Source organism: Penicillium arizonense, assembly GCF_001773325.1.
Source record: "Penicillium arizonense strain CBS 141311 chromosome Unknown PENARI_contig019, whole genome shotgun sequence".
NCBI classification, from domain to species: domain Eukaryota; kingdom Fungi; phylum Ascomycota; class Eurotiomycetes; order Eurotiales; family Aspergillaceae; genus Penicillium; species Penicillium arizonense.
In genome coordinates this window covers 345,050-357,794 of record NW_019173296.1, presented here as the reverse complement: position 1 = coordinate 357,794, position 12,745 = coordinate 345,050, and the positions used below count along the sequence as shown (strand labels likewise).

At 47.2% G+C, this 12,745-nt stretch overlaps 6 protein-coding genes across 6 annotated transcripts; 2 read left to right on the top strand and 4 right to left on the bottom strand.

Annotated features, from left to right (window-relative positions):
• Positions 1–575: 575 nt before the first annotated feature.
• PENARI_c019G10393 (FMN-dependent alpha-hydroxy acid dehydrogenase family protein) lies at positions 576–2,216 on the bottom strand (the record flags this gene model as incomplete). Its single annotated transcript, XM_022634874.1, has 6 exons — positions 576–665; positions 726–799; positions 863–1,172; positions 1,272–2,024; positions 2,090–2,148; positions 2,198–2,216. The coding sequence occupies 6 exons, from the start codon at positions 2,214–2,216 to the stop codon at positions 576–578; spliced, it is 1,305 nt and encodes a 434-aa protein (XP_022485386.1).
• Positions 2,217–2,533: 317 nt separating this feature from the next.
• PENARI_c019G02256 (MFS transporter) lies at positions 2,534–4,459 on the bottom strand (the record flags this gene model as incomplete). The annotated part of the gene is made up of 7 exons (XM_022634729.1): positions 2,534–2,766; positions 2,821–3,108; positions 3,162–3,532; positions 3,583–3,729; positions 3,783–4,099; positions 4,159–4,210; positions 4,269–4,459. 7 exons carry the CDS (start codon positions 4,457–4,459, stop codon positions 2,534–2,536), a joined length of 1,599 nt encoding a protein of 532 aa, XP_022485375.1.
• Positions 4,460–4,930: 471 nt separating this feature from the next.
• On the bottom strand, positions 4,931–6,068 carry encD (Fe(2+)/2-oxoglutarate-dependent oxygenase encD; the record flags this gene model as incomplete). The annotated part of the gene is made up of 3 exons (XM_022634855.1): positions 4,931–5,269; positions 5,318–5,796; positions 5,843–6,068. 3 exons carry the CDS (start codon positions 6,066–6,068, stop codon positions 4,931–4,933), a joined length of 1,044 nt encoding a protein of 347 aa, XP_022485379.1.
• Positions 6,069–6,721: 653 nt separating this feature from the next.
• PENARI_c019G00841 (uncharacterized protein) lies at positions 6,722–8,252 on the top strand (the record flags this gene model as incomplete). The annotated part of the gene is made up of 5 exons (XM_022634703.1): positions 6,722–6,748; positions 6,796–6,961; positions 7,021–7,562; positions 7,608–7,999; positions 8,057–8,252. 5 exons carry the CDS (start codon positions 6,722–6,724, stop codon positions 8,250–8,252), a joined length of 1,323 nt encoding a protein of 440 aa, XP_022485444.1.
• A 334-nt stretch (positions 8,253–8,586) lies between these two features.
• On the top strand, positions 8,587–11,091 carry PENARI_c019G06476 (uncharacterized protein; the record flags this gene model as incomplete). Its single annotated transcript, XM_022634802.1, has 4 exons — positions 8,587–8,685; positions 8,778–8,887; positions 8,947–9,194; positions 9,245–11,091. The coding sequence occupies 4 exons, from the start codon at positions 8,587–8,589 to the stop codon at positions 11,089–11,091; spliced, it is 2,304 nt and encodes a 767-aa protein (XP_022485354.1).
• Positions 11,092–11,184: 93 nt separating this feature from the next.
• On the bottom strand, positions 11,185–12,440 carry PENARI_c019G00450 (alkene reductase; the record flags this gene model as incomplete). The annotated part of the gene is made up of 3 exons (XM_022634693.1): positions 11,185–11,792; positions 11,842–12,172; positions 12,222–12,440. The coding sequence occupies 3 exons, from the start codon at positions 12,438–12,440 to the stop codon at positions 11,185–11,187; spliced, it is 1,158 nt and encodes a 385-aa protein (XP_022485337.1).
• Positions 12,441–12,745: the final 305 nt, after the last annotated feature.

Below are 12,745 nucleotides of genomic sequence, written 5' to 3'. Positions count from 1 at the left end.
GATCGGGTAGTATGTAAGATAAGAACTGGTAGAAATTCCAAGGAGCAAAATGGCAGGAGAAAAGAGATCTTCCTCGGAATATTTATGAGAGCTCCCCCACCTCTCAAAGACGCCTTCGCCAGCAAAGGTGGGGGTTGCGTCTTCCCCTACTCTCGAATCTTCAAATAATGGAAACGAAGAAGATATGGGTTGCGGATTCTGACTTACGCAAATGAGATTGATATCTCTGAGAAAATCGATGCGTTGCTATGTTGCGATTGAGAGATTCATCTGTACTCATCTTTTACTTCATTTTGGACTTCGCCTAGCTACACCTCTTTTTCTTTCTCGTGTTTCCTCTTTTTCTTTTGCTGAAAAGTAAGGACGTTGTCATTGGTAAGAACTTAGACCATGCATAGAAGCTCTTAATATGACGAGAATCTGAGTCTAAAATTGAGACCAACGGAATATCGGCTAGCTGTGCTATTGTCAAATACACTGATTTTTTTTTAACCCTAAGAAAAACACCTTTAGTATCTGCTCTAGGCTCAATAATTTAAGATCGATTGTATGACAAATGCACAGTTTTCGAGGATTCAAAGCTTTCCCTTCATCACAACGGTGCTTCCAGCGTCAAGATATTCCGTCCCGCCGTAGATATCTCGCTGCAATCTGCTTGTATTAACCTTCAAGAAGAGTATTAGCAATCCTTACACAATATCTGTAGCAAAGGATATTCGTCTCACAAGATGGGGATGAAGGTCCTCCACTGTTTTGGTACCAAGTAGACGCATGCATGTTTTCATCTCGTCGGATAGAACTAAAAATTAAATTATTCGCGTTAGTAAGAAGCACTTGAAGATCAAAAGGGGACATGACTGACTCTGCAAAGTTCGTTCAACCCCCTCTACACCACCAGCTGCGAGTCCCCAAAGCGCTGGCCGACCAATACCAACAGCCTTAGCACCCAAACACATTGCCTTCACGGCGTCTGTGCCTCGGCGTATTCCACCGTCAACCCAAACCTCCAGCTTGTCAAATACAACTGGGCAATATCTCCGCATCTCAAGAAGAGTGTGCACAGCAGGAGGCGCTGTATCCAGCGATCGTCCACCGTGATTCGATAGCACAATAGCCTTGACCAAAGGTGTATATTGTGCCGCCAGGAGTGCATCCTCGTGCGTTTGAATTCCCTTTAGAATAATCGGCTTTTTCGTATGTTCTGAGAGCCATTGAAGCGTCTCTATCCAAGTAAGGGATGGATCGGTCCCAGCAAAAAGCTGAGTGCTTACACTCCCAGCCGAATGGGGTTGGATATTGATTCGCTCGTCATCTTCTCTTTTGCCGGAGACCGGCGCGTCGAGCGTCAAAACAACAAATTTGATTTGGTCCAAGCGATTTATGCGGGCTAGCATGTCTTCGCTTGATTTCCGATTCAGCTGGACGTAGAGCTGCCATCCGAATACTTGGGTTGTTGGTGCATCGGCAACGATTTGCTCCGGAGAAAGAGAGGAATTGTTGGCAATAATCTGAAGACAGTCAAAAGACTTACATCCCTCGGCAATCCCTTTCTCGCCTGCTGGATGTCCTAGCCGTGCCATCGCAGTCGGACTGATGAATATTGGGAGGCCGACTTTGTTGCCCAAAAGCATCGTTCCCAATTCACAGGTTCGGCAATCGACGAAGACTCTCGGTCGGAATAAGATCGAGCGATAAGCTTCGGTGTTTAGAGACTTTGAGATCTTGTCGTCTGCCGCTGAGTAGTAGTATGCCCATGCCTTCTTATTGATGACCCGGGTGGCCGCCTCTTCAATCTCGTTCAGGTTTAGCAAGGAATACATAGACACCTCGGCTTTCGGTGTGGGTTCAGAATCAGCCACATGATTAGAGACCTCCTCTGGCTCTACAGGGCCCAGATGTGTTGATTCAATGTCTTTCAAAGTTTCAGGAGGATGAATTAGGTCAAAGTCCTCAGTAGCATCACGTCCTGCAAATCGTAGAATTGCCTGCGCTCCGCCAGGGTGATTGTCAAGGAAATCTGTAACCTAGTTGGTGTTAATATAAAGCTGATAAAGTCTGAAAGAGTTGATCGCTTATTGGAGTTTCGTACATCGTAGACATTTCCATATAGGATCACCCAGCAACTCTCATCGCTGTTATGCTTAGAGACTAATAATATGAGCTAGATAATAGTTATTTTGGGAGTGTTGGCACCTACCTTCAGATTGAGTAATCATGGTGATTGAGGTGAGAAGGTTATGACTAGTGGATAGTTTACCAATATCTTGTTCTCCTTGTGTAGAGGACTCAAGTCTTCGACGTAATATCTCCCGTCGCTTGGACACATATTCCGCGCCCCCACTTTCATAGCATGAAGTATTTGCAGTGCTAGTTGTAGCGTCTTCGAAATCTATCAACCCCCATCTTTGTGACGAGCACCGGGATCTATAGCGCAAAATAATGAGCGAACAAAATTAATGGTAATCCAAATTATATCATTCAATTCACTATAGTACCTATATTTCAAGCTCCAGCGTTCGCATTTCCTTATCAATTACAACGCGTCATGTCCGTAGGTCTCAAACGGCAGGCCCAAACAGAAGACCCCCACAGCAACCCACAGTGCAGCACTAGCATAGATTGGAGCACTGGTAAATCCGGTCTGTGAGGAAATGAGACTAGCAACAAGTCCACCCAAGCGAAGGAGGGCCGCGGCAGTCCCGGCGCCAGTGCCACGATGGGGGGCTGGGAATGTCTCGGGCGTAAATGCGTACATGACAGCATATTCTAAACGTAAATTAGCAACTGCCAGACTCATGAGTGAAAATAGATTATGCTTACCGAAGTTACCCAAAAGGCTGGTAACACAAGAAAAGGCCAGATCGGCAGCTGGACTGCTGACACCCACGTATGCGAAGAGGAAGACGGCAGTTACAACAGCAGAAATTCCCATCATCCAACGTCTTCCGAGGCGAGTATTGACCGATACTGCAGCGGACAGTGGACCGACAATGCCGACTGCTGATGTAATGCAGTAGTTACGATATGTGAGGTAGAGAGATGAGTTTTCCGTAAACTTGGTTGCTAGATAAGATGGCAAGAAGGCAAAGAAGAGTGGGTATGCAATTCCTAATCCGTATCAGTATAAGTGCCATGACCTGGGTAGTTAAAGCACAACTCACCAACAGTCAGCCAGATTGCCCAGATGATAATTGTTTGTCTGCCGAGTTTTCGAGTAGCAAATAATGCCCGGTAATGCTCACCCCTGAAGGCCTGCATGTTCTCTTTAACGATCTCTTTCGTGGTCATGCGGTTTGTTTCCCCCTCTTCATGGACTGGCGTTCCCGTTCGAATATCGATATCCCGGAGCATTGCGATGGTTAAGGGTTCTGGCTTTCCATTTTGTCTTGCGACGTGGTTGACGGCGTCTACCGCTTCTTGATCCCTTCCTTGAGAAAGAAGATATCTTGGAGTTTCGGGTAACTTGAAAACAAAAATACGAACAAATGTGAATGTGAGGGCTAGGCCGCCGAGGGTAATAAGGGTGTATCTCCTATTGATGTGTGTTAGCGAGGAACATGTGTGATTTTGGAAAGCTCCCACCATCCCATATTCTGGCCGCGGGAACAAGTTTCAGGTGTAGCATCAGTCGGGCAGCTGAAGTTTGCCAGGAAGACCCAAGCGATTAACGAGACAATCAATTGACTCAGGTTCCACCATGCAGACAGAGCCGTGAGGAGATACTGATGACTTGTAGAGGTTAGAAAGCCGAAATAAAATGTTTCAAGATCGATGTCACTTACCTTCCTGGAACAAATTCTAAGAAGATCATTGAATCAACGGGTACATTTCCACCGGCAGCTGTACCAATGACAGCCCAAAGAGCACTAAAGGCAACGAAGTTCATGGATCCGGCAGCGGCACAGAGGAATACTCCAGCAATAAGCAGAGTGCAGTTGAATGCCGGCTTGCGACCCATCAAATCGCTGGAAAGACCCCAAAAGGAGGCACCAAGAATGAGTCCAACATAGTAGGCCACAGAGCTGTAACTGACATGTACTATGTCGGAGAATTCTTGTTTGATGGGCGGTTGAACACTTCCGATGCCTTGAGACGCAAACTGTTGCAGATAGCATCAGCCTAAGAAGCGAGAAAGGGAGGGAAAGAGATTGATCATACGTTGTCGACAATCCACCCAAATCCAGTCACCACGAAGAGTTTCCATTGAAACCTGAGACTGTCAGCATTTACTAGTCATAACTTGGTTGGAAAAGATATTATGTGCGTACCATCCCATGCCAATCTCCTCCATGCATTTACCAACCAACTCAGACTTCAGACGATATGACTGCGTGGTAGAAGAGCCATAGAAATTCTCAACCTCCAAGTCAGCGATCGTAGTCATCTTCCCAACGCCATATTCTAAGCTTTGATTCTGCTCTGGTTGAGCATGTTTCTCCTTGACCTGAATGTCATCCATGACGAATGTAAATTCTTGCTATGGAGATTGAGTAAATTCTGTTCATCGCAAGCATGATGCCTCGAACAGTGGTCGCTTTTAGGGCTTTGTGTTAGGCTTGTCTAACTTCTGATTGGTTATAGCTATCTGACGTTTGATCTGATAGAGCCCAGACTGGGGAAAGATTACTAGTGCCAAGAGTGGGATGGACGATATGCCATCCCACTTTTGATAAATCTGGGGGATATGCAGGGATAGCTCTGGGTAAATGTATTATATCACTCGAGCAATGGAACCCAATTGGGCAATGGAAGTGCATATATCATTTCCAAACGGCTTAGCTATGTTTATATAGATTTGCACGTGATGAATAAAGGTAGAACCAATGTAAACGTTCAATTGATGCTACTTGATCACGCGTGAAATTCATTGCAAAATATTGACATGAATCTGCAATTTTCAATTTAATTACAAAGCTAAAAAAATAAATTACTAAGCTCCTACTGCAGCCAGAGCTGGCAGTGGCTCCGGTTTCTTGTTTTCCATTTCCTTCTTGTATTCCTCTGCCCGGCCATAGCTCTCCCTGTAAGAGGCTGTAACCATATCCTGCACAGTAATTGGTCCATACTTGGCCGGTTCCCCTTCTTCACGACAGTTGGGCAAGCATTCGCAAATATAATCCGGGTTTCCACTGAAAAAGAATGGAATGGAATACCTCTCCCGGCCGGATTTGTTGATGACTCGATGGGTGTTGGATTTGTACTTGTCATTTGCCATGCGCATGAAGAGATTGCCCAGGTTTACCACATAAGCGCCTGGAACGGGTTTGACCTATCCATTGTTAGCTGGTTTCGAAATGTATTGTGATCGGGAACTCACATCTAGCCATTGTCCAGTTGGCGCATCCAGTACTTGTAACCCGTCCACCTCATCTTGTAACAAGAGAGTAATGCATCCGAAGTCGGTATGCGCTCCAATTCCACGGTTTAATTTTTCATCGGTATCCTGCGGCTGAGCTGGATAGTGCAAGTATCGCATCGTAGCGACGGCGCCATCAGTGAGGGGATCGAAGAATGTCGACTCCACTCCCAATGTTTGCGCGAGCACTCCTAGAACATCTTTCGCCAATTCGAATACTGCGTGGTAGTATTCCATGGTTGTTTCCTGGAATTCCTCCTTCTCCGGCACAGTTGGGGGCCATTGGTTTGGGCCACTGTTCAATTTCTTCTCGAGGTAATATGGGTGGTCTTTGGGGATTTCTTCGCCAATGTATAGGCCTTCTTTTAGCTCGGGGCCGGTGCCTACTTCGAGCATTTGCGACCGCAGGAGTTCATAGCCTCTGTTGAAGGAGTTGTTATCTATCCAGTTAGTTAATTCATAAACCTCAATCGAATTAACGCTTACTCTTATCAATCTTCAGTTTCTCCTCCAGAGGAAGATCGAAAAAGCGTCTAGAACAATCCATCACGCGGCGCTGCAGGTCCAGCGGCACCCGATGGCCAGTAATCTGGAAAAATCCATTGTAGTGGCAACACTTGCGCACTTCCTCAATCAACTTCGACTTTGCTTCGCTGTCTCCTCGATAGAAAGGAGAAAAATCCAGAATTGGTGGGGCGGCGGGGAGAGACATCGCAACTATAAAGATGGTAGAGGAGGGTAGCTTCTCCTTCCCTTCAAGGAATTGATTTCGCTCGAATATATTCCCCCAATAATTACCCTAGACTGCTCCAACCACCCTCAACTTCGCAATGAACTCCGACATCTTGACGCCACTCAATGTTCTTGGATGTATTAAGAATGGGGGTGGTGTTGAGGTGTCAAAGATGGGGGCTAACGAATCGTCCCGTCCTGATAAGGAAGCGGGGTTTTGTTAAGGGAATGAAAGACTGAAGATGATCCTATCTATCTATACACATTGGTCGTATCTAGGTAGTTATTTTCACTGAAGCTCGGGAGTTGTACATGACTGTCAGGTGTCAAGAGGTTGGAATGTTGTTTAGTGTAGAAATTATTTATAAGAAGCCGATCGCCTCAGCTTCGTGTCATATCTTGTATAGTTATTCAAACCAGTATGTCTGAAAAAAAATCATATGATGGTGTCATAATTCACGACCCCGAAGTAAATAATGGGGAATGTACACCATATACAGACAGCGAAGCCGAACGAGCTTATGTCAAAAAGATTGACTATATCGTGCTACCGGTGCTATGTTTGGTGAGTGTTCCGTATGTTAACCCTTATGGGAAACAATGGCTAATTAACGCTCTTTTCCTGCGATGAAGATGTACTTTTTTGACTGCATGGACCGAGTATGTCTTGAGACCTTTTCATCTCCGAAGCCTGCTGACGGAATCAGAGCAATTTGGCAAATGCGAAGACTGATGGACTTGACAAAGATTTGCACCTTGTGGGAAATGACTACTCCCTCTTGATTCTTCTTTTCTATGTTCCATTTGGCATATTTAACTTGCCATGGAACCTTTTGATCAAGCGATTCTCTGGAAGAATTACGCTGTCATCCAGTGAGTTTATCGGGTTACCGCTAACTCTGATATATATCAACGGCTCATTGGATTCACAGTGTCCATTGCATGGGGAATATTAGCTCTCTGTCAATGTGCCGCTAAAGGATTCGGGTCTCTGCTTGCAATCAGACTTATACTCGGCGTTTTCGAGGCCGGTTTCTTTGCAGGCGCGACATTTTATTTGACGCTCTTTTACACTCGCGGAGAAATGGGATTCCGTTTGGCTATCATCCAATCATTCGCTGTTCTAGCGTCCGCTTTCAGTGGGCTCATCTCCTTTGGGGTATTCCAGATTAATGACCCAGCAGTGAAGGGATGGCAATGGTTGTTCATTATTGAGGGATCAATGACCCTCATTACAGGTATCGTCGGGTTCTTCTTACTTCCGGATAATGCACCGCAAGCCTGGTTTTTAAGCGATAGGGAGAAGGCGGCTGCGACAGCGCGTCTTCTTCGGGACACTTCATCTGAAGTTAACACTGCGTTCGATCTGAAATCTTGCTTTGAATCATGGAATGACTGGAAATTTCCGGTTTGGTGCTTTATCACGTTCACATACCCTGTTGCCTATGCTACTGCAATGAATTTCTTCCCCTTGGTAAGCCTTCCGACAGCCACGTTATACGTGGGCTAACGAAAGCAGATTGTTCAGCGACTGGGATACTCGGTCGTGAAGACTAATCTCTGGACTGTCGCACCCAACCTTGTCGGTGCAGTCTTCCTGCTATGCGTCGCCAAATCATCGGATTACTTCCGAGAGAGAACCTTTCATATAGTGTTCTCGTTGACAGTCTCACTAGTCGGCATGATTATATTGACCGCCATTGATGTCGAGGGGAACAAAGGTGTGGCATACTTCGCCTGCTTCCTCATGGCAGCTGGCTCATATATCCCCTCTTGTCTTGTTCATGCATGGCATAACAATAACAATGTCCACGAGAATTCCCGGGCTGCCAATACGGGGTTCTTCGTAGGCTTGGGAAATCTAGCAGGTATTCTAAGTGCCGGAACATTCCGAACACAATACGCGCCCAAGTACACACCCCATCTAATATCTAATACGAAGGTAAACTTACTAACGTTTTCACATAGGTACCTCCCAACCCTCATCGCAACTTGCTGTTGCAACGCAGTTTGTATTATGCTAGTGCTTGGACTAGGGAGCTGGATGCGTATGGAAAACTACCGCCGTGATCGAAACCAGGGTCAAACAATTAGAGAGGATCAGATTGACACCAGTCGGTTCAAAGAGGGAGAGAAGAGTCCGGAATGGAGATATTTCCCTTAATAGGGCAGATTGTTACCCTTGTTTAGCTTTCGCAAAAGTGTCGCAACGCAGCTACGAGATTTGATATATGTTACATGACGAGGTATTCAACCCATGTAGACCCTAGACTCCCGTATACCTAATGTTTAAGCTCGCAAGTGCCGAGTAGTGACAAATCCACAGCTTGTGATAAGCGAAGACATATCAGAGTGAAGTATACCAATCAGCCGTTAGCGTTAGGCACCCCCGCATCCTTATCAGGTGTTCTCGGCATTGGCTCCGACCTGTCGAATTTATCTTCAAGAATGGGGAGCTGTTCCTCCTGGATAACGCATTCAACTCAATATGAAGAATCATGCGTGCCAACATCCCGGATGTAGCAAAAGCTTCACCCGCGCAGAACATTTGCGCCGACATGCGCTCAACCACGAACAGCCGCGCGATGGATATACTTGTGAGCGGTGCTCTGTCCATTTCCAGCGTCCTGATTTACTAGGTGGGAGATAAGTGCAATTCCTTAGGTGATGCTGGCGCTGATGACTATAGCGCGACATATGGAACGACATACCAAACGCGACCAGGAAGCTGGAGGTCCAGGACAAGGGTTACTCAAGACGCGAAAGAGGACAAGACGGGCAGAAGATGGTTCTATCTTTGTACGACCTTCTCAGCGTCAGATCAGAAACGCTTCGAATTCTAGGGGTTCGGCGAACAGTTCTGGCCAGGAACTAGAAGAGGAGTATCAACTTCCTGAGGAGACTGGTCTCCCTATATCGCCCCCTGGCTCGGGTACAGATCCAACAACTATCTCAATCGATGAAACGGACCCGTTCCTAGCACCTCTGATTCCGATCGGTTCTTTTGAACCATATGTTGAACCCATCCCGGGACAATTTGATGCAGCCGATGGGTCATTCAATGTTGAGCTGGGAGGGATAGGCGATTATTTTGGCATGGACACAGGTATTATCTGGAATTATCAGTAAACACTGTTTAGAATCTGACGCTAATAGCCACCGACTTCAATCTACCATTTGCGGCGACTTGTAACTACAACTGGTTGTTTGATGTGTCCTCCCTCGACGACGCTTTTCAACACTTCGACTCCTCCATCGGATTTGATACAGTTGCCTTTCAAGAAATGACAGAAAGCATTCCGATGGAGGCACCTGAGAAATATGACGGCCCCTCGGCGCTTTTGATGGCGTCTATAATGGACAGAGAGCCATTCCAGCAATCTACCTCACCCTCCCTTCCCAGCCTTCCCGACCTGGACTGGATGTCAGGGTCTGCCATGCTAGATTCAAACCCTCCACTTCGCCTACCACAGATATCAGAAGAAGCGCGAAAGGGGATCATGTCTGTTGTAGCACATGCACACCCGACAAGCATCGATGGACAGCCCATGCTTCTCGAATCCCCTCTTCTCTCACTAGCTGCGCTCCAAAGCTACAGTGATCTCTTCTTCAGTCGCTTTAACACGACATACCCATTAATCCACCAACACACATTCAACCCGAACACAGCAGCACCGGTCTTCCTCGCATCGGTGCTTTTTATGGGTGCTACTTACAGCACCCGCGAAGCCCACCAACTAGCAGTCGAAGTCCACGATACTTTAAGATGCCAACTACTATGCCATCCCGAGTTCTCACCGCAACCCGATCTCTGGGTCCTACAGACAATGCTTCTGATTGACTGTTTTGGCAAAATGAGGGCTGGCCCGAAACAACGGGAACGAGCACAACTCTTCCATTGCGTACTCATCAAACTCATCCGGCGCAGTAATTGCTGCAACATTCGCGGATTGTCAGCTTTGGATCAATCTGCTGATTTGGAGCAAGTATGGCGACAAGCTTTGGATGAGGAACAGCGAAAACGCGTTGCTATGCATTGTTTCATGTGGGATACACAGCACGCAGTCTTATTTTCGCAGTCTCTTTGCATGTCTGCATTTGAAATTAGGTCTTCCTTACCTTGTAGCACTGCGGCATGGGAGGCTTCTTCTGCCCGCGAGTGGGCGCAACATGCCTTCCGTGAAGAGAACCGTCTGTTCCTTTCTGTGCTGAAGGGGTACATCACCCCGGCAGCTGTGCCTCGGCCTCGAGATTTGAACGCCTTTGCTCGTATCGTTGTTCTACATGGCTTGATGTCTGTATCTGCAGATCTTAAACGTCGTGATCAGACAACTCTACGGTCGGAAACACCTGATCGGGTTGGGGCATGGACACCACGTATGGGTCGTTCGTACGATCTGTGGAAGGTCGACTTTGACTCGGACTGTCTCGCTATGAAACTTGCACAGACTGTCAGTCCTCGGCAGTTCACGGGACTCAAGATATCCGGACATGCCTTGTATCACGCCGCATATCTCGCATTGCATGTTGAGGTCTTAGATTTGCAGATCGTCGCTGGTGCACCACACATCCTTGGGCGCCTCGTCACGGAAGCTGATCGGGTGCGATCGCTTCGAAATATCACCAGATGGCTTCAGGAAGACTCTGAACCCCCTTGCACGGCTGCGCGACAGGCCGCATCCCTCCTACAAGATTCCGTGTTAAGTCTTCATGAATGGGAGCAGGCTGATTCATTCCATTTCCCATGGTGTTTATACCTGTGCACGTTAGCTTGCTGGGTTTTCCACCGTGGGCTTGACCTTACATCTGACGAGAACAGGTCTACGACAGATTTGTCTTCATTGATCGTGATGATGACCAACTGTCCTAATCCGTCTGAATTAGGATCGCTATCTGGCAAGTATTGTCCACGGCCCCTTGCAGCAGCTATGGCACAGCAATTAGCAACAGTTCGATGGGCAGTTGTACACGACGCGATGAAAGTTTTAGTAAATTTATCTTGATAGTCTTTGATTTGATTTGTGAAATAGGCAATTTGTTCTATATGATATGTTGTTATATGATTTGTTCGAAACATCACTCCGTTGCATCGTCCTCTATGCACTATAGAATGGGTAGTCGGTATATCCCTTCTCAGCAGGCTCAGCGCCATAGAAAGTCGTCCGGTCATACGGAGTCAAAGGCAAGCCCTCCTTCAAGCGACGCGGCAGATCAGGGTTCGAGATGAAATAACGACCAAATACAACCGCATCAGCGCCATCAGCCACCAGTTTTGTACCCGCATTCTCGGGGTTGAAGTTTCCAGCTGCAAGGAATGAGATTCCCCCCTTCTTCAGCGTCGGCCGGAATACATCCAGCGAAGGCTTCTCCGTGGCAAGGGATTCAATCTTGGCCTTTTCATCGAGGACTTCATCGAAACGTGGCTCGACCATGTGCACATATGCCGGTCGGGACTCCTCTGGAAGGCTGGCGATCATTGAACATAGCTTGGCCCAGTGCACATTGGGGTTGGAATCGCGTGTATCCTGGAAATAGTTGTATGGTGACAGGCGAATACCAACTCGGTCGGCACCAATGGCGGCGGTGATTGCTTCGATGACCTCCAGTACAAGACGCGATCGCTTCTCGATGCTTCCGCCGTATTCATCGGTGCGGGTGTTGACATTGTCATGGAGGAATTGATCAAGGAGGTAACCATTTGCGCCTGTTCAATTAGCCATTACGCATATATGCAAGCCTCGAAATAATCTCACCATGAATCTCGACTCCATCAAACCCAGCTTCACGGGCTCGCTTCGCCGCGGCAATATATTCCTTCACGGTTTCTTGAATTTCCTCAGTGGTCATAGGACGCGGTGGCGAAGCTGCATACTCGCTACCATCCAGTGCATTCCCAGCAATGGGAATTTCACTAGCACCAAGGACATCTCTTCCTTCAATGAAAGAAGAGACAGTCGCACGACCGACATGCCATAGTTGACAGTAAATAAAGGCACCCTTGGCGTGCACTGCATCGGTAACCTTCTTCCAGCCCGCAATCTGTGAGGGGGTAAAGATTCCAGGGACTCCTGGGTATCCAGCAGCCTAGTAATGTTAGTCGCAGAACATAGTCCGGGGGTAAAGCTTCACATACATGTCTGCTAATGGGAGTAGCTTCTGTCAACATAAATCCTCCATCAGAAGCACGTTGCGAATAATACTCGACATTGAGATCATTGGGCACATATACACCCTCCGACTCCTTTGACGCTCTCATTCGTGTGCATGGTGCTAGGATGACACGGTGCTTGAGCGGGAGCGCTCCCAGGCGGAGGGACTCGAACAGAGAATCTTTGGTGGCAATTGAACCCATCGTGTATGATATTTTAGGTTTGGTACGCTATGGAGGTAGAGTGTCTACAGTATATATAGCTAATACTCCTATTTACCTCCCGCTTTTGTGTAGAAAGTGGGATGCATGTTGGGATATATTTTAATAGTGGGATGAAGCTCTTGCGGGTCAGCTGTTGATAGTGGCATGCATGAAACACCCCCACTGTAGTTCAGCTCTCCCCCCACCTTTTGTATGGTCTCCTCCTTTTGCTGCAAGTAAATAGACGGGTGGCGGTTTGGTTTTGTTGCTTTTCTAGCAGTTTCGAGTTAGGTCTAGAGAGTTCT